The 27,720-nt window shown below is 41.5% G+C and overlaps 1 protein-coding gene across 8 annotated transcripts in view; it reads left to right on the forward strand.

Annotated features, from left to right (window-relative positions):
* Positions 1-18,001: 18,001 nt before the first annotated feature.
* The window catches only part of LOC138916617 (ubiquitin carboxyl-terminal hydrolase 25-like), a 93,371-nt gene continuing 83,652 nt past the window's right edge, over positions 18,002-27,720 (forward strand). For 3 of the 8 annotated variants that reach the window (XR_011423893.1, XM_070229570.1, XM_070229568.1), the window contains exon 1: positions 18,004-18,494. Coding sequence is in view for 6 of the 8 variants with exons in the window: in XM_070229570.1 (XP_070085671.1) it covers positions 18,450-18,494 (45 nt within the window). In the remaining 2 variants the exon portion in view is untranslated. Of the gene's footprint in view, positions 18,495-27,720 lie in introns of all 8 variants that reach the window. The other 5 variants (XR_011423894.1, XM_070229573.1, XM_070229572.1 and 2 more) reach the window with 4 other exon arrangements.

Here is a 27,720-nt window from a genome sequence, read left to right on the forward strand (position 1 = left end):
GCATGACTACTCCCTACTCTATTCCTTGGAAAAATAGGCTTCTCACTGGGTGTACTTCATCTGTGCCCAGCTGCCTTCTTTTCGGATTCCCCTGCAGAGATTGTACAAAGGTGTCCTTAAAGTAGCGCAGGCAATACACAGGTTATCAGAAGCGTTCTCAGTCTTCCTTCGTTCCTCTTCTCAGACCCCACAACAGTCACACACACTCCTCATCTGAATGACAAACACCCCAGTGCCAGCCCCAGGGCTCCCTGCAGACTGCTGTGAGACCCCTCACCAAAACGCTGCGCCTCTCCCCCGACCCACATTCCACTGTCTCCACAGCCACAGACATCTGTGTAGAAAGCACATCACACTATGTCCCCAGCCACCCTGTCTCCCCTCCAGGTCTACACTCTTCCCTGGTGTCACTCCCCTGCACTACAGAGACATCTCTGCTGTGGGCCCTGCTCCCTGCCCACCTCCCCTCCCCCTCATCTTAGTCCCAATTCTGCTGCCCCAGAAGCCACCTCTCAGGCCTCTGTACTTCCTGTTCTGTCTGCCTGGAACATTCTGCCATGATCTCCCAGACTAAATCCTCTTACCTTTCATCTCAACATAAATGTCACCCACTGAGTGTTAGCCTGTCACCGCCCTTATCATCCCCCTATAGGAATCGTCTGTAGAGCACGTATTTCCCTCCTTCATCTCTTTTTCTTTATTATGTGACCTTGTCCCTTGCTAGAATGTAAGCTGCGGGTCCCCAGGCCTCATTAGACCGTTTTGTCCATCACTGCATCTTAAACACCTGGAACAGCGCAGAAGACATCACAGAAGCTCCACATGTAACAAAACAATGGATGGGAAGGAAGGCAATGAAACCCTCGCACTTCAGATTCAGCAGAGTCAAGTGTGCTGGTCGCTCTCCAGATTCCTTCGGGGCCCCTCTCTGGCCGGCTCTGTGCCCAGGCTGACTCCTCTGCCTGCGCTGCCCGGGCCTCTGGGGGGCTCCCAGGCTCCAGCAGGAGGTGGGACGACAGGAGGGCGGAGGGTGGGGGCAGTCTTCCCTGTCCCCCTGACAGCCCCTCATGGGCCCAGAGGACACCACTTCCCCTCCTCCCTCCAGCCCAGGGCTGGGAACAGCTTCCCTCCCGCTGGCCCCTGGGAGCCCCGCATCCCTGGCCCTTCCCTCCTCCCTGTCTCAGCTGCGGAAACAGCTGCATCTCAGTCTCTTCATCTGCACCATTGGGGTGAAGTGCTTGTAGTGGGAATTTTGTCGGGTACATCAGGCACCTCTCCTTTTCTGTGTACAGGACTTAGGATTCTTTTGTGTACATCGCGGTGGATTGCATGATCTTTTTCTTTTATTTATTTTAAATAATTTTTCAAAATTGAATCTCTTAATTTTACATTTTCCTTAGGTACTGAAATAACAAAGCACTCTACATCTGTACTGTAGTTTGTGCGTGTCTGTGTGTGTGGGTGTGGATGCATATGTGATTGCCACCAAGGGAAAACTGCATAAAATGGACTGCAAAACATTGAGAAATGTTTTGGCAAGAAACACTATCTTAAACAATACAACAAAGATTTAAAAAATTACAGAACAAAAAACAGAGTGCAAATTATCTAAAATTACCCTCTAAATTAATCTATAAATTTAGGAATAAATCAAAACATTATGAAATGTGAACGGGAGTATGTTGAAGTCTTTTTTTTTTCCTGCTTTTCCATTGGTTTTTACTAACAATCTAATTCATTCAGGCAAATATTCTCACTTCGCAGATTCCTAATAAGGGCTCAGAGCACACAGAAACAGTCTTTATTGTTTTCTACATCTCCATGTCCTACTCTAATGATGGCTTAATGAATAGTGACCTTTCATTTAAATCTAAACTCAGTCCTTATACTGTCTTATTCTAGAGGGTCCAAGGACAGAGAATGCAATTGGTAAGCAATGTATTAAATGAAACTTTATTTGAAAAAATATCTTACACATTAGAATGCTTTATCTAGTTGAATAAGAATAATTAAGTAAGTAATAGGAGCTAAACTAAAAACAGAAAAAATCAAAATTCCTTTGAAAAGAGAACACCCGTGCAGATGTCCTGCCGTGGCTGGGGTGCTGAAGGCCCAGCTGCTGTGGATGCTGAGTCCAATCTGCAGGTGACCCCAGGCCCCTGAGGCCTCATGGCAGGGCCATCCTCCTTCCTGGGGGGGTCCTACCGGCCCAGGGGATCCCCCACACTTCTGGGCCTCTGGGGACCGTGGGAGGAGCAGCTGGAGGAAAACTGCCTCTTGGCAAAGGCTGGAACGAGGCCTCCAACATGGCCAGCCTTTGCCTGTTGTGCTCGTTTTGTCTTCTTAGCTCCTCGAGCTTTCTCTCCGCCAACACGGCTGCCCTCCAGCTTTCTTTGGCTCTTTGCATCTGGAAGAGGTTCTCCTTGTGATAGTAGGAAGTGCACGTCTTCACTTCTTGGGCCAGGTCTTCAGCCATCTTCTTGTAGAGGTTGCGAAGCTGGTACGTGGAGTTCATCTCCCAGCACACGTTGAGGAGCTTCTTCTTCAACTCGGAGCAGACCCTTTCCTCCTCAAAGAATCTTCTGTAAAGTGGCCCAACTTCTTCATCATGTAGCTCATGCAGATTTTGAAGTTTGAGCTTCAGCTGCTGAATCTCACCTTCGAGCTTGGTGTTTTCGTGCTGCAAAGTTGCTTCCTCGGTTTGGAGGGAGAGGATTTCCCCTGGAAGCTCTTCCTCAATTTGCTTTTGTTGCTGCAACCATCTGGCTCTTTCCTGATGTTCCTCTTCATCAGTTGCTTTGGAGACTTTCACAGGCAGGCTCTTCAAAGCCTTTTCCAGAAGGTCGACAGTGTCCTGAAGTGCTGATGTGCTCAGGATTGTATTCATCGCTGCCAAGCACAAGGTTCGTAATGGAAGAGGACTGGCCTCCACCCGAGGGCACTGAAGGGCTTCCTTGGCTCGGTTCTCAGGTCCGGTATTCTCCCCACATTCTCCACTGACTTCACCGCGGGCAGAACACCTTTCACCTGGAGACTTCCCTCTTCTGAAAATATGTCCTGTCTTGACTATCAAAGCCACCACCACAGTACATACCAGGACCTCCCAGGGGAACGCAGGGAGACCTGGACCCTGGCTCAAGCTGTCCAAAATCACCAGCAGAGCACACCACAGGTGCCCCAGGATCAGCTGGAAAGCGGACACGATGGCAGGCAGCAGGCCCTCCATGGCTGGGGAGAGCTCCACAGCTGTGCCTCTGAGTGCCAGTGCCCTGTGGGCCACAAGTGACCGCTCGGAACCCTGAGGAGTGTTCCATCTCCAAAGTAAACAGGTGGCTGGAACCAGGGTGTGTCAGTTGGTTGGGGGAGGGGAGGCCAGCCAGGGTCTAGGAAACAGACTCCTAAGTGAGCTCTGAAAGTGGAAGGGGTCTTACTTCTCCAGGCACTGGGGGAGGTGGACAGGGCTGATGGCAGCCTGGCTCTGCCAGTCGAGGCCCACCTGGCCCTACCACACTCCTCGGGGGCAAAGCAGGGCCAGGCCATGTCCCTTTCTTGCACGAGAGCAAGTCAGGGCAGAGTGGTGGGGGCCGTCCCTGAGCCAGAACCGGTCTCCTGTGTTAAAGTTCCTTTCTGCACAGGCACACCTTGAACTGCCCGCAAACCTCCCAGGATCTTCCTAGTCTGAGGATCCCTTTCTACCTGTGCTTGGTCACTGGGGCCCACGACTGAAGGGTGTCCCCAAGGGTATGAACTAAGAGACTAGGATTCCACTCCAAACAACTCAAGAATCATTAATGGGAAGTGGCAGTCTTAACATTTTATGGATTTTGGTTCAGTCCAAGTGTTCCTGGGTATGAGTGACTCTCTTGGAGTGACACAGTGATTAGGGCTCCTTTTCTCATGTGACCTTGCCATTTTCACCACAAGCCTCCCAAGGTGGCCCTGAGGAGGGTCCCGTCTGCCACATGGTCTTCAGAAGTGGGCCTCTGGGGAGGGCCCGGGTCCTCTTCTGGCTCTCTCGCCATCTTTTATTTCATCACACCGCCTCACCGGGCCGGGCTCAGACCCTCTAGTCCATCCCTGGGATTCTGCCGTGAGGGGCTGCTCCGTACTCTCATTAGTCAAAGGGAAGTGAGAGAATTGTCATCTGAGTCCTATTTAAAGGTGTTGAGGGTATCAGGGCTCAAGAGCTCCATGGGACACAGAGTGGGCTTGGGGACAGTGGCCCTTCCCAGGGGATGTCAGACTCCTTTCAGGGCAACAGGAGCCAACTCTGCTACTGCAAGTGGTTGGTCTTTATAAAGGATCAAAAATGGGTCAAAGAAATGATAATATTCTCCCAAAGGCCGTGCCAGTCCCAAAGAGAGTGAAATGGACTTAAAACAGTTCTTATAAAGAGGTCCAGGATATGTTATGACGTCAAACAGGAAGATGCAAAATAACATGTAGACATAGGATTACAGACAAAATTCTGGAGGCATAGCCCATCCACAATCCCCTATACTGGGAACATGGAAAAAGGGATGTTTATGTTTTTAGGGGGTGACAAGGTGGCACTTTGGAGGAATATCAGAAAGCTGCATTCCTTTCCTATCCCTGCTGTAGCAAATTACACTCACGCATAGCTTAATGGCAGGGGTATGTACATCATTAGGGGATTTCATTTTTGTGGAAAAATCACAGAATGCACTTACACAAACCTGGATGGTATCGCCCACTACACCTAAGCTCTATGGTACAGCCTATCGCTCCTGGGCTCAAACTTGCACAGCACGTTACTGGACTGAATACTGGAAGGAATCGTAACATAATCATTAAGTATTTGCACATCTAAACATATAAAAGATAAAAAATGGTGCACCTGTGTAGGGCACTGACCATGGATGGAGCTCACAGGACCGGAAGTTGCTCTGGGTGAGTCAGTGAGTGAGTGGCTAGTGGCTGTGAAGGCTAGGACATTACTGGACACCACTGTAGACCTTATGAACTCTGTACACTTAGGCTACACTCAATTTATAAAAAATTTTTCTTTCTTCAATAATAAATTAACCTTAGCGTAGCATAACTTTTTTACTTTATAAACTTAAATTTCTTTAACTTTTTGCCTCTTTTGTAATAACCCTTAAAACACAAATACATTGGAGGGGTGTAAAAAATATTTTCTTTCTTTGGATCCTTATTTTTAAAGATTTTATTTTTTTCCTTTTTCTTCCCAAAGCCCCCCATTACATAGTTGTATATTCTTGGTTGTGGGTCCACCTAGTTGTGGCATGTGGGATGCTGCCTCAGCATGGTTTGATGAGCAGTGCCATGGATTCGAACCAACGAAACACTGGGCCGCCTGCAGCGAAGCGCGCAAACTTAACCACTCGGTCACGGGGCCAGCCCCTTTAGATCCTTATTTTATAAGGTTTCTTTTACTTAAAAAAAATTTTATTACAAGGTTTAAAAAACTTTTTTATTAAAACTTAAGAAACAGGGGCCGGGGCTGGTGACGCAGCAGTTAAGTTCTCACATTCCACTTCAGGGGCCTGGGGTTCCCCAGTTCGGATCCCGGGTGCAGACATACACACTGCTTGTCAGGCTGTGCTGTGGCAGGCGTCCCACAAATACAGTAAAGGAAAACGTACAAAGATGTTAGCTCAGGGCTAATCTTCCTCAAAAAAAGAAAAATTAAGACACAAACACACTCATTAGCCTAGGCCCACACAGGGTCAGGATCATCAATATCACTGTCTTCCATCTCCACATCTTGTCCCACTGGAACGTCTTCAGGGGCAATAACACGCATGGAGCTGTCATCTCCTGTGATAATAAGGCCTTCTTCTGGAACACCTCCTGAATGATCTGTCTGAGGCTCTTCTTGAGAAGGTGTCACCCTTTTCGGAAATATGTCCATGATGCTTTGCTTGATTTGTTTTTTTTTTCACATCGTAGAATTGCGTGTAAGCAGATACTCCACCATAAACATTCCTCTCTATTAATAAAAACCTTTCAGTGTTGGGGCCCATGTTATCAAATTTTTAAGGAGCCTATTGAGGTCTGCAAAAGTGTCTGCGAAACCCTACCCTGCAAATTTTCTTGGAGCTTCTTCTTTTTCTTCTCTGGTAGTGTAGAGAAAAGGTTCTCTTGCTTCGTCTTCAGGCATGCATTCCTGTTTCAGGTCCAAGAACTCCTCATTCATCAATCCCTCAGGAACCACCTCTAGGAGCTCCTCAATGTCATCCTCCTCCACACCCAGGTTAAAGTTGTTTGCCGTCTCCACCTCAGCCTCATTGATTTTTGCAACCTCCTAATACTTGGCAATCCCTTGAAATTACGACTGAATGTCTTCAGCATCTTCTTTCAGATGCCAATCATACACTCCTTGGTGACATTACTCCAAGCCCAAACAGGATTCCTGATGCAGCCATAGAATTACAGAGTGGTAATTCTCCCTGAATTGCATCAGTGTCTTCACAGCATCTTCCTTAGTTGCAGTAATAGCCTGGGCAAAGGTCTTTGTCAGATTGTAGGCCTTATAACTCCCCGATCCATTGTTTGAGTCAAAGAGGTGGTGTTTGGAGGGAGAAACACTGCTTTAATATCAGGATAAAGATCACCAAGAAAAGGAGGATGTCCAGGAACATTATCAGCAATAAGCAAAATCTTGAAAGGGATGTTATTCTCCAAATGGTACTTCTCCATTTTACTCTCATAGTAATTGAAGAGGGCCTCTTAGAAGAGCAGCTGGGTCATCCATGACTTCTCATTGCTCCTGTAGTACACTGGCAATGTGTCCTTATTGATATGCTAGAAGGCCCTGGGCTTCTCACTGTGCCAGATCACAAAGGGTTTCAATTTGTAGCCTGCAATAAGCAAGACTGTTATCCTGTCCTTAAAAGCTTTGAAACCTGGCAAACTTGGCCTCCTTATGGATGAAAGTCCTTTCAGGCATTTGTTTCCAGAATAGGGCGTTTTCATCCATATTGAATATCTGCTCTGACAAGTAATTTTCCTCCTCAATCAGCTCATCTAGAGTTTCCAAAAATTCCTCAGCTGCCTTCACATCAGCGCTCACAGACTCACCGCTCACTTTCACATTATGTGATGAAGAAGGATTCTTGAATTGTTTAAGCCGCTCAGAGCTGGCAGTAAATTCAACATTGTAGTCAGGTCCAGTCTTTTCTTTCTACATCAAAAACAAACTTTTTGCTTTGGCTGTGATGGTCATGGTGCTGACAGAGACTTGCTTCTCTGTCTGGTCTTTAATCCAGGGCATCAGAAGTTTCTCCGTGTCTGATGTGGGCCCTTCTCAAAGTTGTTTTAGTCTCTTTGCCTTCATGATGCAGACGCTTCAACAGCTTCTCTCACTTTGTTCTTGTTCTTCACATAGCTGTGGAGGAAAGGGACATGCCTGACTGGTGAGCAACGACCTTGACTGATTTTCAGTCTTTGTAGTACTTAGTCACTGAATTTTGTTTCCAGGCTAGTCACTCAATGTGGCTTCAGACTCGCAACATTAGCAGTGGATTTTGTATGCTTAGGGGCCATGATGAACAAAACAACACTAGATTAAAGTATAGTATAGTAAATATGTAAACCAGTAACATAGTCATTTATTATCATTATGAAATATTGTGTATTGTACATAACTCTATGTGCTATACTCTTAGACGATTGGCAGTGCAGTAGGTTTGGTTACAGCAGCATCACAACAAACATGTGAGTAATGCAATACACAATGATGTCACAATGATGTCACAATGGCTGCAACATCACTAAGTGATAGGAGTTTTTGAACTCCATTATCATCTTATGGGACCACCTTCTTTATTTGCCTTTTTTATTGCAGTAACATTGGTTAATAACATTATATAAATTTCAGGGGTATATCATTATATTTCGATTTTTGTGTAGTTTACATCATGTTCACCACCCAAAGATCGATTACAATCCATCACCACACACATGTGCCTAGTCACCCCTTTTGCCCTCCTGCCTCCTCCCATTCCCTCTAGTAACCACCAATCCAATCTGTTTCTGTGCTTTTGTTTGTCGTTGTTTTTATCCTCTACTTATGAATGAGATCATACGGTATTTGACCTTCTCCCTCTGACTTATTTCACTTAGCATAATACCCTCAAGGTCCATCCATGCTGTCACAAATGGCTGGATTTCCTCATTTCTTATGGCTGAGTAATATTCCATTGTGTATATATACCACATCTTCTTTATCCATTCGTCCCTTGATGGGCACCTAGGTTGCTTCCAAGTCTTGGCTATTGTAAATAATGCTGTAATGAACATAGGGGTGCACGCATCTTTATAAATTCGTGTTTTCATCTTCTTTGGATAAATACCCAGCAGTGGACTAGCTGGATCTTAGGTAGTTCTATTCTTAATTTTTTGAGGAGTCTCCATACTGTTTTCCATAGTGGCTGCACCGATTTGCACTCCCACCAGCAGTGTATGAGAATTCCCTTCTCCACATCATCTCCAACACTTGTTTCCTGTCCTGTTAATTATAGACGTCCTGACATTGTAGTTTTGATTTGCATTTCCCTGGTAGTTAATTATGTGTAACGTCTTTTCATATGCCTGTTGGCCATCTATATATCTTCTTTGGAGAAATGTCTGTTGAGATCTTTTGCTCATTTTTTAATTGGGTTGGTAGGATTTTTTGTTCTTGAAATGTGTGAATTCTTTCTATATTTTAGATATTAACCCCTTATCAGATATATGATTTGCAAACGTCTTCTCCCAATTGTTAGGTTGTCTTTTCATTTTGTTGATAGAACAAGAAGAAGGATAGACAATTTGGCTCAGAAAATGGGTAGGAACCTGGGGAAGGCAGAGGTTAGAACTCCAGCTAAAGAGATGATCTTTAAGTAACCAGTGCAGTGTGTTGCTACATCCTTGCCTTGACACTGGACACCACTCATGAAGCCCTCACCACCACCACCCTTCTACCCCCTCACCACTCCTACCATCAGAAAGAATTCTAAATCATTTCTTTCTTTGCCTCATTAGTTAAAGATTCAGTGGGCCTGGGGAAGCATCTGATTGGCAGAGTTCATTCTATGGCTCTGAGAAAGCAAGTATCTGGAATTTTTGGTTTTGGGAGCAGTAGATGTGGCCCTACCTTTCACCAAGACACAAGAGCCAACTGCCCAAACATAGGGTTCAGATAGTGGGCTGCACCCACCCAAGAATACAACCCCTAATACATACAGTACAAAGTGTTTTTTCCTAGAAATTGGCTTTGTTTGACAACATTATTGAAAGAAAATATGCAGCGGATATGAGTTTCAAGAAAGACTTGAAATAAGGGCAGAGAAATCTAGAACATGCAAGTAAGATTATTTAATGGCCAAGTGTACGGCCGTACTTGGCAATAGTTACACAAAGAAGGAGATAACACAAAATGGTTCTGGAGACGTCTCATCTTCCCAGAAGTTGCCATTTATATGCACAGCTGTGGCTAATTCCATTTAAGTGGAATGAAGATTCTACAATGTTCAAGAAGTGTGATTGCCATTCTCAAGGGTGTTTTTCCCCACCAATCTCTCCTACTCACTAGTCTCACTGTTATAGAGACTCTGCCTATGGGACTTCCTACTCATCACATGCAGATAATTGGTTCAAAACAAACACAATAGGTTCGTGATCTTTTACTTCAACTTTCTACGATGCAAAGGGAAAGGTAAGGTCGTTTTTAGTGCCTTCATTCAGTAGGCTGGGACCTGAGGCCTGTGCTGTCAATTACTTGTACTTCGTTCTTTCTCCAAAATGCCACCTTCTCTGTGAAATCTTGCTTCATTTTCTCAGACTGAGTCCATTTCTCCCTCTGACTTCCAGTAATTTGCAAATAAATTTGCTTATTAACAGCTCCTATTCTGATGTTGATATTCCTGATTCTCATACCAGATTGTGAACTGTCAGAGCAAAGATGTCTTCTTTAGGCAGGGTTAGAGACACCTATTCCTGGTTTCCTCATTTTCTTGTACGCTAGGACATTGTTTCTATAGCTGACTCCCCACCAGGCTGTATGCTTCCAGGGGGTAGAGAGCATTTGTTTTATTTCCGACTTTGTCCATGGTACTGAAATTTGAAAGAGCCAATAGGGTGGGATCATTGGTTTGTTTTCAGTGGACTTGTCATAAACAAGATGTATGCTAAATTCCATTTATTTGGTAAAATTATCATACTTTTAAAGTTCCAATGAAACTCATGTGTGTGTGTGTGTGTGTTTCTGTTTTTTGGAAGTTAATCCTAACATGCCAGATGAAAAAGAGTTAGCATTACATCACTTACTCTTTGAAGATGGGAAAACATAAATTTGAGGATTGAGTATAAGCCTTTGATATAAGAATGCATATCATCTTCATCTGTTACTGCTCTCCTGACAAAGATCTGCATAAGTGAGAGCTAACTGAATACCACCATGTGCCTTTTTGAATTCATTTTGAATACTCTTGGCAAATGAGGCATGTTGCAAAATCCATTACCCTTTTAAATCAGCATATGCCAGAGCTAAGACACTGAACTAGGAGTCAGAAGACCTGACTTCTTAATTTTTTTATTTGATAAATATTTGCTGAGGTATTATGCTAGCTACAAGTTTTAAAACAATCATATATTTGCTGTGTACTGTTGGCAAGTCATTCAACTACTCTGAGACTAGGTTGCCACATTTGTAGGACGGATATAGAGTATGTCCTGCCTTGTCTCATAGCATAGTTAGTGAGATTCAAATGAGAAACTCTGTATATTAAAGTGATTTATATATGGCAAAGCATTTAAATAAATATAAAGTTATTGTATTTATTATGTTAGTTATAACACATATGTAATATAGCTATAAATTATATTAGCACAATAAAGTTATATTTATTAACTAGCACTAAGGTTATCTCTCAAAGCCAATTCCTTACTCCCATAATTTCATAATTACAAAAATATTATAATAAATTATAACAATATCATACATTTGAATTGCCTTTAACCATTTTCAGAGTACTTTCAAATAATTCATCTTTCAACAACAAAGAAGGTGGTTTCACACATTTTCATCCACACAGTTTTAGGGTTCTACTTTTCTACACGATAATTTCTAAACCTAGAGCTAAACTAGCTTTTAAATGGTACTTGGATAAGGAAGAAATTTTGATTCAGTTTACTGTATTTCTACCTCACTTTCTCGAAGGATCTCAATAGTGATGCATGACACCTGAGAAACATAAAGAGCTGTCAGATCAGTTTTATTTCTGGTTCTCGCAAAATGCCTGATGACAATGGAAGTCTACAGCAGTGGGTCTCAACATTTTTGGTCCTAGGACTGCTTTATACTCTTAAAAATTATTGAGGACCCCCATGAGATTTTATGTCTGTAGGTTACATCTATTACTCTTTTTTGTATACAAAGTTAAAATGGAGAAATTTCAAAAAGGTTTATTATTTCATTTAAAAATAAGAAACCCATTATGTTTTAACATAAATATTACTTTTATGAAAAATAACCATACTTCCCAAAACAGAAAAGATTAGGGAGAAGAATGACATTGTTTTACATTTTTGCAAATCTCTAATATTTGGTTTGACAGAAGATGATGGAATTCTCTAATCTTCTGTATTCTGTTATCATACATTGTTTGGGTCGAAGTATACAAGGAAAATTTAGTCTTACATAGACATATAGACAGAAAAGGGAGCATCTTGCCAACCCCTGAAAGAGTTTTGAGGACCCCTAGAAATCCATCAATCACACTTAGAAAATGGGTGGTCTACAGTGCAGGGGGTTTAAATTCAGAAGCTTTGAAGTCAGACAGACTTCCTTTCTGGGTTCAAACGGCTTTAATATGTTTGGGTTGTGTGTCCTTGGGTAATCACTTAAACAATAAGCCATAGCTTCTTCCTCTGTGAAAAGAGTATAATAACTCCAGCTTCATGGAGTTGTGGTAAAGATCAAATTTCTTGAAGTGTAGAGTGCTTGGCACAGGTCCTGGGACATAGTAAGTGTACACGAAATAGTGGCTGGCTCTGATGTATCACAGACTGTTTCCCGTATGCCTCTCAAAATAGAAGGCCTACAAGAGCCATCCCAACTCACCTGACATAAGGCCAGTCTTAGAGGGAAGGTCCTGAAATTGAAACCAGTAGGATCTAATTTTAAAATAGGCTATCCTATTTTCACTTATACAGGATTTATTCCCAGTCAGTACTCCCATACAGTTATGGGTGTTTATAACACGATAGCCTAAACTTAAAGCTGTGGTAGATTTGAACAGAATCGTTTAATAATCTTTACATAAAAAAATTCCCTGTATTGTTCTCAATGAGAAACAGACCAAACTAATATGCTGAGACAATAGTCGATTACTGTATATTTAATTTTATAAGGTGATAGTAGATATACTGAATATGCTAAAAACATTTTCTGAAAGCCTAGAAAGTAGGAAAGGAGGTTTTTAAAATTTGCTTTTACTTTTGTTTATAAATTAATTTTAATTACACTTACTAAGCAACCATTCAGTATAAAGATTTGGATTTTATGCAGAATCCAAAATGAATAGCATTTCTGCCTAATATGTGCATTTTTGGTTTGTTTCTACTTGCTAATAGCTTCATTTATCAAAAAATCAATTTCAGGCTTGCCATATCTCTAGTATGTATTTTTTAAATTTAAAGACATTTACTTCTGAACTTTGCATCTTTTCTACTATCCAAGAGAGAACACCAATAATCACCAAGGGTCTGAAGCCAGCAATAAAGCCTAGGAATAACTAAACAAGTTCTTTTGTACATGATTTGATATATGAAACTATCACAGAAATGTCAGTGGGACAGCCCCTTCTTAGACTGGCAGATTTTGTAAACTGACCTCACTTAACTCAGCTTCTTGCCTTGTTTTCCTGGACTCAGAATATTCAGTCCAACCTAATTCTTCTTCATGGTCATTTAATGGTTTTAATTTCTCAATTTATAGGTCAAAAGGAAGCCCTAATAATAATAATAGCATGAACTTGCTCACATTTATTACATACTTACTTTGTGCCTTACAGAGTTCTAAATATCTTACATGTACTTAATCATTTAATCTTCAAAATAACCCTATATTATTATTCTTGTTTTATAGATGACAGAACTGACCAGAGAGCATAAGTCAATAATGCTCATGTCAGAAAAACAGAATGCTCTGTAAATATTTAAATCAAAGGATACCGAAGAATTGGTTTTACAGGTAATGGAAGACGTCAAAAGGGGCAGTGAGTTAAACTAGGGTTTAGCAATAGCAAGAAATTGTTATGACTCTTAATTTGGAGGGGTGATGGAAGGAGGCAAGATTTCCAGAGCTCAGGGAACTACCTCACTGAGAGGACCCTGAACCAGCATAGGCCAGTCTGGTGAGAGCTGGAACCACCAAAGAGATACATATGGATCCTCGATTCACAATGGGATTACATCCCAATAAACCCATCGTTAAGTTCAAAGTATCATAAGTCGAAAATGCACTTAATACACCTAACCTACTGAACATGATAGTTTAGCCTAGCCTAGCTTAAACATGCTCAGCACACTTACATTAGCCTACGGTTGGGCAAAGCCATCTAACACAAAGCCTATTTTATAATGAAGTGTTGAATATCTCATGTAATTTATTGAATATTGTACTGAAAGTGAAAAATAGAACGGTTGTCTGGGTGCAGGATGGTGGCAAGTGGATTGGTTGTTCACTCTCGTGATCGCGGGGCTGCCTGGGAGCTGTGGCTCGCTGCCACTGCCCAGCATCATGAGAGAGTATCATACGGCAAATCGCTAGCTTGGGAAAAGATCAAAATTCAAAATTTGAAGTGCGATTTCTACTGAATGCATATCACTTTCACATGATCATGAAGTCAAAAAATGGTAAATCAGGGATGTGCCCTGTGGCCGAGTGGTTAAGTTTGCGTGCTCTGCTGCAGCGGCCGAGGGTTTCGCCGGTTCGAATCCGGGGCACGGATATGGCACCGCTCATCAGGCCACGCTGAGGCGACATTCCACATTAGAGGGACCTGCAACTAAGAATATACAACCACGTACTGGGGGCCTTTGGGGAGAAAAAGGAAAAAGTAAAATGAAATCTTCTTCTAAAAGATGGTAAATCAAACCATTGTAAGTCAGGGACCATCTGTATAGCCCAAGGAGATGCCACCCAAGGGGAGGAGGAGAAGGAGAAATCAAATAGCCTGGCATCTCCCTTTGTCTAATCCCCCAATACCCAACCTATGCCTCTCATTGGCCAAATCCATTCGAAGCCAGCTGATCTGAGAGCATGGGACATGCAGGGATAGTCAGTTTCTGATGTGTGGGTTTCTCTGTCCATGTATGTCTTAGGGTAATTTCAGGGAAACATGTGCTTACCACTATAGAAGAGGAAGAAAGGTAAGAAATGAGGAAGGGTCTGGGGACTTTAAACCATTTTCAGTGTCAGAGTATGCCTTTGGGCACGTTCAAGGTGAGGGGAGCAAACGATCCAAGAAATCTCTTCTTTTGCGCTCTTGGTTGACAAAATGTAGCTTTTTCTCTATGTAGCCCTTGCCTTCAAAGGAATCCTTATAAAGAAATAGTTCACATTAGACTAGATTCCTTTTTCAATTCACAGAACCAAACTATTCCAATTGAAAGTGTCAATATTAGCAGAAAATGTGGAGATACTATCCTTTAACACGTTAATGCATCTCTTACGAACCTAAGAGGTTATGGGACAGGGCAGGAAAAAAGACAGTTGATGGCATTTAGGTATGAAGTGGAGGATTAAGTAAAGCAGACTGAACATCACTGTCGTGGGCTGAATTGTTTCCCCTCAAAATTCATATGTTGAAATCTCAATGCCTAGAACCTCAGGATAGAACCATATTTGGAGAGAAGGTCTTTAAAAAGGTAAGTTAAAATGAAGCTGTTAGAGTGGGCACTAATGCAATCTGCCTGGTGTCCTCGTAAGAAGAAGAGACCCCAGGCCAGTGTGTACAGACAGTCAAACATCTATGAAGGGGCAGCAAGAGGGTGGCATCTGCAAGCCTAGGAGAGAGGACACGGGAGAAAACAACCCTGCTGGTACCTTGGTCTTTGACTTCCAGCCTCCAGACTCGTGAGAAATTACATTTCTATTGTCAACACCACCTAGCCTGCGCTAGTAAGCTAATCAACTGACAAAGAAGCGACATCTGGAGACTCAGTGTGTGAGGCACCACTGATGACTGGAGATGCTAATAATGATATCCTTTATCATATAAAACAATATGGCTGCCAGGACCACAAAGCTGTTCCAGTTGGAATGAAAAGCTAGAGTTAGACATGCACTGTAAAAGCATAAATAAACTTGTTTTCTCTCCTTCATGGCTGCCCATTTAATTCAATATGCATTGTACTGTGCATGTATTAGGCAGATAGTTCTCTTACAGGTTCTCATCTATGAACACCTTGTCACTGAATGACATCTCTATCACAATGGTGACATCACAGCAACTTCCTCTTTGAATGATTGCTTATGGTTCCCTTATTGGTGGAAATAAAATTATCCCAGAATGTCAATATACATAAAGAAGGAAAATAATTCTGGTCCTCCTCAAAGTAGATTTAAAAACCACTCTTTTGTCATGGAAATTGTTCCAATCTACACTATGAATTGAATGTTTCTCTCTTATTTATGTCTCACAAATGTGCTTTAGCAACATGTTAGACTTTTGGTGTCCAGAAATGGATTTTTCAAAACTTTCTAAATAAAAAGAAATGAATAGCCAAGATAGAAGAATACCAGTTTCCTTGGTTCACATACAAGGCACACACTGAATATTCTTAGAAACATCACTTTGATCCAAAATAGAAAAATAGACTTGGTGTTAAGAACTATATTTTTAATTTTATATGAGATCTACCACTTTACCTGTTTACTTGAGTGTCAACAACCTAGAATAATGCAACAGTTTAGGAATTATTAAGTAATGTCCTGAGAATAAGTGATTCCAACAGCCATACATATTAAGGCTGACTCATGAGCAGCAAAACTGACATTGCTGTCTGGCAATTAGGATATCTGGCAATGGGTCTTATGTACAATTTTATCTTAAATTCCCATTCTCAATTCATTCCAATTGTACACGTTCTAAAACATATTGTCTACAAGGAAACCTGAAGTTTTCTCCTCGAAGTTTTACAAAAGAACAGTTAATATTAAAAAATAAAAATAAGTAGAAAATCATTAGAAGCAAGCTGGGAAGGTATATCAATGTGGGCAAGTATGACTACACGATAAAGAGCTTTATTTGATGATTATGTAGTGAGCGTTGATAAGTAGTTTTTTTCATGGAACTAAAAAATTTAACTCAGAGGAACATTTATTGCCAAATTCTTGAAACTAAACTTTAGCATCTGGCAATATTTTTTTAAACCACACTACTAGATTTTTACATTACATTTAACTTTCTTAAATTCAAATGTCATGAACTGGATAGATCTTTTTTTTAAACCTAAAATACAGAGAAACGTGAAGCTATATGTTGGAAAGAACTTTGGGCTATAAATGAGAAAAAGTGGACTCTGGTATGCTCCCTTTGACAAGTCGCCCTCTTTGGGTCTCAGTGCTCTCATAAAAATTTGTGCATTGTATCACGAGTGTTGCATTATTCCTAAAATTCTGGGTTTCCAACCATTTCACAACTTTACAAATTCTTCTAGCAAAGGCATAAGGTATCGATAAAATAAAATTTGCAATTTGTTAAAATCAAATGAAAAAGGTCTTAAAAGGTGGTTGAAGATATCTAGGGTACACAGCCAAGACGGCCGTAAAGCGCACAGATTTGTTACAAAGCCTTGAGTTACAATGATCCATGAAGATTAAATAAAGCCAGACAATATTTCAATGATCATTTTCTTAGCTTGCTTTTCTTGTCATCAGATTAAAAAATATACCTGGATTAGCATATGTGATATTGTATTTGTACCAATGTGCACTGATTATTCCGCCCCTCCCACAGCCGCACCCTCACCTCCTATCCCCGGACTAGCTGTGAAACTCGAGATATTTTTGAGGGCAGAGATTGGTTTCTTAAGGTTAGGTTTTCTCTATAATTCCATATAGAGTCAAATATTCCATGCGGGGTGGTTAACTGATAATTGGCAACTGGGAATTAGAATTCTGTACCATCTAGGCAGTGAAACTTTGTAATGCTGCCTGTTGTATAGACCATATTTCACTTGTATCAAATCTCCGGGAAATAAATCTTATTTCCCCAGAGCCTAGCAGTGACTGGCACATGTTTGAATGAATGAAGTAGACGGAGAATGTCAATATTCATTTATGTAATAATTAGTTAAGGAAAAAAGTACGTTTCAGCATAAGAACTTCGGACAGCCCTTTGCATAAATCGCACTTGACTTTTCCTGTCAGGCAAGTTGATGGCTTGTGAAATTCCTAGAAAAGCGAGGGGAGAGGACTCAGAGAGGAGCCGGCGTTCCGGACCCAGCGCGGTCTGGGGACCTTACTGGGCCTGAAGGGAAACATTTTGTCGCGGAGGAGTTCCGAAAGCCAGCGATCCCACAAGTCCTGGGCACGGGGAAGAAGCTGCCCTCCAGCCTCGGGTTGGAGCTTCGCCGAGTCAAGCGCAGGCGTCGCGCAACCTGCCGCAGGGGGGGCTCCGAGGCCGGACCCGCGGGGCGCGCCTTCGCCCCACCGCTGGAGCGCCGGGCCCCGCGGGTCACACTGTAGGGTTAGGGCGGCCGGCGGGCGGGCTCGGCGGGGCTCGGCGGGGCTCGGCGGGGCGGGGCGGGGCGGGGCGGGGCGGGGCGGGGCGGGGCGGGGCTCGGCGGGGCGGGGCGGGGCGGGGCGGGGCGGGGCTCGGCGGGGCTCGGCGGGGCGGGGCGGGGCTCGGCGGGGCTCGGCGGGGCGGGGCGGGGCGGGGCGCGGCGGGGCGGGGCGGGGCTCGGCGGGGCTCGGCGGGGCGGGGCGGGGCGGGGCGGGGCTCGGCGGGGCTCGGCGGGGCGGGGCTCGGTGGGGGCGGAGCCGGCGGTTGGGAGGGAGGAGGAGTCGCGGCGGCAGGAGGACAGCGCCGTTCCGGCCAGCCGCTCCCTGCGTCCCCTCTCCCTGCCCCGCAGTGGCCGGCGAGCCGCCGGCGAAGGAGCGCGCTCCTGACGCGGCCCGCCCTGCTCGCTCCCCGCCGGCGTCCGCCGTCCGTCCGCTCCTGGCCCGGGCCGCGGCCAGCGAGCCGCTCTGAGGCGGGCCGCGCGGAGTTGTGGGGCCGCCGCCGTGGCCCTCGCTGTCGGCGCCTCGCCGCCCGCCCGCGGTGCCCGCGCACGCCGGTCGCCATCGTCTTCGCGCCTGGCTGGCGGGGGCGCTGTCCTGCCCGGCCGTCCGCGCCGCGCATTGGAGCTCGGCGGAGCGCGGCAGCCAGGGCCGGCGGAGGCGCGAGAAGCCGGCCGCCGGCGCCGCGGGGGCCATGACCGTGGAGCAGAACGTGCTGCAGCAGAGCGCGGCGCAGAAGGTGAGGCGGCCCCTGGCCCGGCCCCCGGCCCGGCCCCGGCCCGGCCCCGCCGCCAGGGCCTCCTCCCCGCGCCCCCCGCCCCACCGCCTTTGGGGCGTCGTTCCCAGGGCGGGCTGCGTGTGGGAAGCGGGGTGCACTTAGCGGGCTTCCATCCGCTCCCTTCTGGCCGATTGTTTTCCTGGAGCAGAAGGTGCCGGGTCTTTATTGGGAGCGACCCTTACATTCCTACACTCCTCTATCTGGCTGCTTAATTAAACTTTCTCCTCCTCCTTCCTTTTAAAAAAAATAGAATAGCCACTGGTCATCCCTGATGAGCACAGTTTGTGTTTTGAAGGGGGGAGCCTTCTGGGCCTGCTCTTTGCAAAAGGGTCTCCAGCAGGACCGAATTGCCTGCCTGGCGGGGCAGGTCCGTTTACCAGGTGACTCTCTGTGGAAGTAGAGGGTTTGGGTGGTTCCTTTTCCTCTTTCTGTTTCTTTTTCCCGTTTTCCCCCCCTTGAGTATAGAAACTGTCCTTAAGAAGGGAAACCTTTCTGGCCATGTTTACTCCAGGAATCTTTTGTCCCCTGAGTTTGACCTTGTTCCATCGTTTACCCTTTGCTCTTGACTCAGCCACTCATTCAAATGGTCACTCACCTAAGTTAAAAAAAAAAAAAAAATCTGTTTTTGAAGCTTCAAATCTTTTATAGTGAGTAATGAGAAATGCTCATTTTGTTCTGGATTTTGCTTTCAGGATGTGAAGTGCACTATCATGGCTTGCACCATATCCTGAAGAGTAGTTGGCTATGACTTATTTGTCTTTTGGGTGAAAAGCATTTTGGGCAAAAGGATAACATTGCTTTAGTCGTGTTGGGGTTACGGGGGTAACTGGAGTTTATTGTGAGCAGCTCCCGAAGCTGTGTTGGTTTATCAGGGTGAGTAACGAACGCCCCACCCTGTTGTAGTTTTGGCATAGTTATCTCCTACCTGTGCTTGGTTTTCGAATAGGGTCTGCTGTCCTAAAATGGACTGTGTATATACTCACAGCCTGCTAAATTTCTGCTTTGAGATTATTTTTAGAATTTTATGGTAGTACTTGAGGTAATTGAAGATGCTCAAGAATTTTGGAAAGCAAGGATAGTGCATTGTTATTTTAGGCACTTTGGGAAAGTTGATTTTGGAGCTCTTGTGTGTTAACTGTTACTGGTTAAATTTAGAAGATTATTGCAGGCTGCAGTTTATTTACAGGGAAATAATTTTGGATTTAATATTGGGAGTTAGAACAGTTTATCTGTTAATCCCCTCTATTCTGCTTTGAATACCTTAAACTTTAGTTTTTGATGTTGAGTATGTGATAAAGTGTTAGTACTTAAAGCAGGATCTCGTGGTCATATGTACTAAGCAATATTTAATAGATTTGGTATCATTTTTGTTTATAGTTCTCTTCAGTGTTGAGTATTTATTCAACACAGCCAATTTGTTTCAAAGTGGGAAAAGTAGCTCAAATTTTTCACATCTCTTAAATGTGAACAGTGGAAAGAAGTTTGTGAGTTTTTGAAATTGGTTTTGACTAGAGTACTTCTTTAACATCGAATCAGATAATGCAGATCTGCCTGCTTCAGAAGTTTAGGCATAAAATTGTAGGATCGAGAATCAAATTACTGAAAGTGGTCTTGGCCATCAAGTTTAATTTCCTAGTTTAATGAACTCCTCCTTACACAAAGGCAGTAGTTGTTAATCCAAAGTATTACCATTGTGCTGCTGTTTTCAGTGTGTGTGTCAGATCGTCTCACTGGTATTGGGGAAATTTTTTTGGTGAGGAAGATTGGCCCCGAGCTAACATCTGTTGCCAGTCTTCCTTCTTTTGCTTGAGGAAGATTGTCGCTGAGCTAACATCTGTGCCAGTCTTTCTCTGTCATGTGAGATGCCACCACAGTGTGCCTGACCACCGGTGCTAGGTCGCCGACCACATAGGAACCTGCAAACGCCTGGCCACAGAAGGAAGTGGAGCCGGAACTTAACCACTACCCCATGGGGCCAGCCCGAGGGGGGAAATATTTTTGGAGCAGTATAATGCGTGTATTTTTATACTTCCATCAAGGTATTTATGTGTTTTTTAAAAAGAAACAATATATTTGTTTGCTTTCCATATTAATATAGTATTATATTTTTACTCATATTGGAACTATTTAAAAAATATTTGTATGGGTATAAATACTTTAAGCCATCTACTTCAAATAAATTGGTAGATTTAAATCCACCAAGCTAGTAACTAGGAAGTGGACTTAAGCTAGTAACTAGGAAGTAAACTTCAAACTTTAGAAGAAACAAAAGTGAAACTCTCTGTTTTCACTTAGAAACTTTATGAATTGTCAGTCAAATGAGGTAACTAGTGCATATTGCATATCCAAAATTGAGCCTATTTTCTGCTCTCCTCAAAATAATTGTGTGTGTGTATGTATGTGTACAACATTAGTTTTATGTGAATAGCTGTGTTCTGGGGATTGGAACGCTTCCCTATATTTTCAAGATTCTTTTTTTTTCCTTCCAGAAGGATGACTCTTTCATAAAATACTATAATAATCCTTTATTTTAAAAAAGCGTGCCACAGAACTTTCATAGATCCCTTTTCACCTGCAAGGTAGTCACAGTATATTTGTAAGGAGAGGGGCTGTCTTTTCCTCTGATGTGTTCTTTGCGTGATGGCTGAAGTTTGGCCGTGGCCGGGCGTTGTGACATGTAATAAAACTGCAGAGAGCTGCTTTTCTGAGGTTTAAAGGATACAAGTGAGGTGGAGTTGGGGGGAGATTGGCTGCAGTTAAATCCTGTCAGAATTTTGGTCTTGAACATGTCTTCAGCCTTTGAGCTTGATATTTACCTGAGTGCAGGATCTTTAGATCTCAGAAATTTGATACCTAGATTCAGGTCCCAAAGAGGATTCTTTAGGGCAGCAATAGATGGCTTCGTCCCAGGGACCAAATTAATTTATAGAGTGAAGTGAGCTGGATACCGTTTACATTAAATGTATCTTTCTGAGTTGAATAAAATATAAAGTTCCTAAGGGCAGGTATTTTGCCTGTTTTGTTTCACCCTGGTTCCTTGCACATAGTACGTTTCAGTAAATATTTGATGAGTGAAGCAGTGTGTGAATGTTTTCTAAGAAGAATGAGAAGTGCAGTAGTTATTTTAGTTCCCTAACTGAATCTCAGATTTAAGATTATTGAGAAACAGTGAAAGCTCAAGACTGCGGACAGCTGTTGGAATTTAGGCAGTGTAGTGAAAAGATGCTTGGATCTGTATCACCTTTCTGTGACCTTGGACAAGTCATTAAATGCCTCTGAATCTTCTTTTAAAGCCTTAAAGTTAGTATGATTAGACATTAGCAACTTTTTTAGATCTGCGTGTTCGGTGGAGCTAAGCATACATTTATTCCAGACAGGGAGTTTAAAAAAAAATAGTAGGGGATGGCAGCAGAAGGAATTTTATGGATCAAGAATTTTCAGTTAATTACGGGGGGGGGGGAGGGAGGGGTTAGGTGGGCAGGATTAACCAATCACAGATTAACCAAATTAAGAGTTTAAAACAAAACTTGAAAAATAATACAAACTGGATTCAGAGTAAATTTCTTAGTTAAAATAATGGAGTATTTTCTAATTGAGGTTATCATCTAAAGTTACAGAAATAAAGTAGAGCCTTTCAAGGGACAGTTAACATTTTGTAAATTGCTGTAAACATTATATACAACTGATATTCCTTAGTACTAAATAGTTGGTTATCTTGTTATCAGCATATGCCTTCGTTTGGGCAGAGAGATGGGGAGCCAGCTGCTTATTCCCACCTATTCCTTCCCTTTCTCACCTCATTTTGATTTGTATACTAACACTGTATCCAGCTGCCTTAATGAATTCTCATCAGATCTGATAAATATTCTGTGAGTTTTCTTTACTTTTCTGTGTATACAGTCCATATCATTTGTGAATAATTATCATTCTGACCTCTTCCTTGTCAATATTCAGATTTATGTTTTCATTTACTGTTTTATTGCTTTAGCTAAGATTGCAGAATACTCCTAGGATTGATGTTAGTGTCTGTATGTATTGTTTCATTATGATATGGAAATTTCCCTATAGTCCTAAGTTTTAAAAATATTTTGAAATCAGATTTAGATGTTGACTCTTTATCAAATGTCTTCTTTTGTTGTTGCAACGACTGATGTGGTGTTTTATGTGTCAATAAGAACAACAATTGTAATAGATAGCATTTATGGGATATTTACTATGTACTAGGTTAAGGAATTGTAATAAGAGCAACAATTGTAATAGATAACGTTTATGGGATATTGACTATGTACGATGTTAAGGAATTGTGCTGGGAGTTTTTTAGACTGTTTTTCATTTCATCTTCCTAACTGCCTTATTAGGTGAGCACTATTTTTTCCCTTCATATTGTGATTGAGGAAACAGTACTAGAGAAGCTAAGAGCTAAAGCAACATTTCACTGCTGGTGTGTGTGAAGGGTGGGATTTAACTCAGGGCTGTGAGACTCTCGAGCCCCCCATTATGATGGATTGCATTCTGGTAAAATCTCATGTAGTCGTGATGCCTCCAAATTCAATATACTAAATTTTAATCTGGAATTTAATATCTGTATTCTTAAATGAGATTGGTTACACGGTTTGCTTTTGTGTAAGTGGGTAACAAGGTAAAATTAACTCATAAAATTATTGGAAAGCTTTTTGTGTTTTCCTATGTTTTTGTAGGATTGGGTTAAACCATTCAAAATTGGGGACATTTAAGCATTTTTTTGTCATTCAATCTAAGTACTTGCTACTTTGAAAGGTTGATGAATATGACTATATCAGGCTGACTTTTATTTAGAGCAAATTTTAGATGAGCTTTCCAAATTTTATCTTTTTTTTAGGTTTTCTACCTCTTCCAGTGTCAATTTTAAAATTGTTTTTTAGATGTGGATTTTATTTCATTTAGCTTTCTCTCCATATAGGTATGTATATGGATCTGATGTTTTCTCTTAAATCTGTGGGTATATAGATAGATCTCTTTCTCATTCCTGTTAGTTTTGTTCTCTTCTCAGTGATGTTTGCCAGAAGGTGATCTATTTTATTGGTCTTTGCAAAATTCAGCTCTTTGTTTCATTTATAACTTTTGTCTTCTAATTTACTTTTATTTTTCTTTAGTAATTCCACCTTTCTACTCTTTTGGATGGTTATTATTCTTTTTATACTTATATTCAACGTTTAGTGAATTTCCAATCATGTTTAATGAAAAACATTTTGGGCTGTGGATTTTCATCAGTTTTGTTTTGAATTTGAATTTATTTTTTGTTCACTCTTTAAAAGATTTTTTTTGGTTTACTTTCCAAGATGTTGCATTTTTAAAATTGTTAACTTTTAGTTTCCATATACTGTGTTTAGAGAACATGATTTATAATAGTTTTAGAAATTTATTCAGATTTTCTTGGGGCCAGCACCGGGGGCGTAGTGGTAAGTTTGTGCGCTCTGCTTTGGTGGCCCAGCGTTCGTGGGTTTGGATCCTGGGCATGGACCTGCACACTGCTCATCAAGCCAGCCTGTGGCAGTGTCCCACATACAAAATAGAGAAAGATCGGCACAGATGTTAGCTCAGGGCCAATCTTCCTCACACACACAGAAAAAGATTTTCTTATGTACATGAAGTTTTAAGGAGCATATGAAAAGGATGGGTATTCTTTGAAAGTTGTAGAGTTTGGGGCCAGCCCCGTGGCCTAGTGGTTGAGTTCGAGAGCTCTGCTTCAGCAGCCCAGGGTTTTGCCAATTTGAATCCTAGGTGCGGACATGGCATTGCTTGTCGAGCCTTGCTGGGGTGGCATCCCACATGTCACAACTAGAAAGACCCAAAACTACAAATACACAACTATGTACTGGGGGACTTTGGGAGAAAAAGGAAAAATAAAAATAAAATCTTAAAAGAAAAAGTTATAGAGTTCTTTATTTGTATATTAAATGAACACAGTGTGATTTGAATATTTCATGTTTTTTTCCTTTATCTCTTAAATTCTGAGGGATGTGATATCTCTCCTTTTAATATAATTTCATCAAATTCTCTTTGTATTTCTCATGGATCTAATCCAAATGTGTGTGTCTTTGCTGGTGTTTTAGTAGAATTTCATCCTTTACATATATGGTGATAATTGATAAATTTTTTTATTGTCATCTGAGTTTCTGTTTATTAGTCTTGTTTTCCCTACTCAGTTTTTTTGTTTTTTAAAGATTGGCACCTGAGCTAACAACTGTTGCCAGTCTTCTTTGTTTTCCCCCCTGCTTTTTCTCCCCAAATCCCCCCAGTACATAGTTATATATTTTAGTTATGGGTCCTTCTAGTTGTGGCATGTGGGACACCGCCTCAGCATGGCCTGACGAGCGATGCCATGTCTGTGCCCAGGATCTGAACCAGCCTGCTCAGTTTTCATGGATTGATCAGATTTTCCTTGTGTCACCTCCCTTACCCTTTCTTTTTTACAGCCTGTCATGATTTGGAAATCACTTTCTCATTTCTGCTCTTTTAATTTTAAACATGTATATCTAAACGTATTTTTCTGGTAGAGTCAAAAATTGATAATTAGCTTTCCCTCCTTCCCTCTACTCTCAATAAGATAAAACTTTTTAGCTTATTTTTATTTACAGCATTCCTGATTTTGTTGGGATAATATTGAATGTGATTCTGAATGATGACTTCTTAAAAAAACAATTCTTTTGTTGAGGTCATATTGGCTTACAACATAGTGTAAATTTCAGGTACACATCACTCTGTTTCTCTTTCTGTATAGACTGCATTGTGTTCCCTGCCAACAGTCCAGTTTTTATCCATCACCATATGTACATGTCCCTGTCCCCCTTTGGCCCTCCTCCCACCCCCTTCTCCTCTGGTAACCACTCATCTGTTCTCTAAATGATGACATTTTAAATTTCTTAGGGTATACCTTATGTCAAAAATATTACTTAATTGTGTTACACATTAGCAGTTAGTTTTTAAAAATTATTTTATTTTAACTATATGTTTTTCTGTATAGTATAATACTGTTTCATGTTACTCTTTGTTTTTATTGTTGTTGACTCTTTGTGGAAGCTTGTATCATTTCCCCTTTGGTTTTGGAATCCAGAAATTTCACTGTGTGTGTGTGGTGTGTGTTTATCTTTTTAACAGTTCTGCCTAGGATTTTTGATCTGAAAATGTTAGTGTTCTTCTCAGTAAAATTATTGCTTCTACTGTATTCTTTTTTTTCCTTCTATAACTGCATTATTTGAATATTAGATACCATTCATGTCTTTTCCTTGCTTCAAATTTTATTTTATAATTTCTTTCTCTCCCTTTTTGTCCTATATGCTCAGATAACTTTTCAGTTTGATCATCTATGCTAGTTCTATATTTACTGCCTCCATAGGTGGTCAGATCTTTTGGGGGTTTGTTTTAATAGTATACATTTTTAGTTGGTTCTAAAGTGCATAATAATAATAATAGAATTATAAACATTGGTTCATAATAGCTGTGCATGAAAATGTTTATTTATGAAATTTCTTATCAATTTTTAATAGTAAACACACATGAACCTGCTACTTAAAACAAAAGCTGCAACTTTGAAGGTAATCTATATCTAATCATAGTCCCCTTATCCCACCCCTCTCTTTTAATTTGAGATTGTAATCATGTTGAATCCTGCGTTCATTCTCCCTTTGGTTTCTTTTTACTGCATCTCTATATGAGTTCTTGAAGGTATATATTTTTAATTTTAGTTGTTTTAACTTTAGGAACGTTTTTCTACCTCTATATCTAAAAGATATTCACCTCTGTTTTATACTAAGAAGTTTAAAGATATGTTTGCAACACTTAAAGCTTATTCCATCTTTACTTATTTTTTGTACTTGGTGTGAGATAGGGATCCAGTTTAATTTTTATTATGTATATGATTTATTGTTGTTAGTCGTAGCTTATTGAAAAGTTAATGCTCTCCCCCAATGAACTGACGTGCCATGTCTGTCATATACAGAAGCTTTATGTAAAGTGTTCTTTTTTCCCCCTGTTGTCTCAGTTTTCTTCCATCATCCATTTTGTGAATAGCATCCTGTCTTCATTGCTGTAGCTTCATAATGATCTCTACTACTGGAAAAGTAAGTGGGCTCCTCCTCTTCCAAGGTTTCATGGCACTTCATTCTTCCTTGGAAATTTTAGAATAATCTTACCAAGTTCTCTGAAAAACTCTTGTTGGAGTTTTTTATTAATTCCATGGAATCTTAGACCAATTTGGGATCATTAACATCTCTACAATATTGAGTCTTCCTATTTGTGAACAGAGTATACTTTTTCCTTTATTTCGATCTTTCTTCATTTCTGTTATTCAGTTTTAATTTTAACTGTAGAATTCTAACACATCATTTGTCCTAGATAGTTGCTAATTTCTTATAACAATTATATGTAGCGTTTTAAAATATTTGTTATTGGTTACTGGTGTGTACAGATGCAACTGGCTTTTGTATGTTGCTCTTATATCAAGCCACCTTGCTAAATTTTTCTATTTTAACACTTTTCCAGAGATGATTTTGGATTTTCTCTGTAAAAGATCATACTGTGAGTAAATCATGAGAGTTTTATTTATTTCCAATTGTTATGCTTGTAATTTCATTTTTTTCTTGTTGTGCTAGATGAGACGTCTAAGAAGTAATAATACTGACTAGAAGCAGTAATAGTAGATATTGTCTTATTGCTGATTTTAAAGAACAGTTCCTTACTTTGGTACCTAAGGCATTTCTAAAGTATTTACACGTGTTAGTTGTACAAACTCGTATGTTATAAAGCGGGTTCTATTTCTAAAGAACTAAAAGATATTGTAGTATTTTAAATTCTGATGCGTGCACGTACTTTTTCCTTTGAGTGCTGGTGACTTTTGTGAAAATTTTCGCTCTAGGCATCCTGGTGTGGAAATAGCTGGTTTGTCAGCCATTTCTCTGTCATCCTAGGGCATCTAAAGTCAGGCATGGCATTTCTTTTTTATCATGGGCAGTCCTTTCTCTCTTTTCCCAGCGACCACTTCACAATCGTTCATTTCTGCCCTGATATGCTTAGTGTAAGAGTGGTTACAAGAGTCTTTCCCCTGACACTGCACACACACTTATTCTCTAATGTCACAGAACTACCATTTTTACTGAAACCAAAGTGGGTTCCTTCCTGGCGAGTTGAATCAGACCCCCACCAGAAGCAG

This window comes from Equus caballus, chromosome 12 (assembly GCF_041296265.1).
Source record: "Equus caballus isolate H_3958 breed thoroughbred chromosome 12, TB-T2T, whole genome shotgun sequence".
Classification (NCBI taxonomy): domain Eukaryota; kingdom Metazoa; phylum Chordata; class Mammalia; order Perissodactyla; family Equidae; genus Equus; species Equus caballus.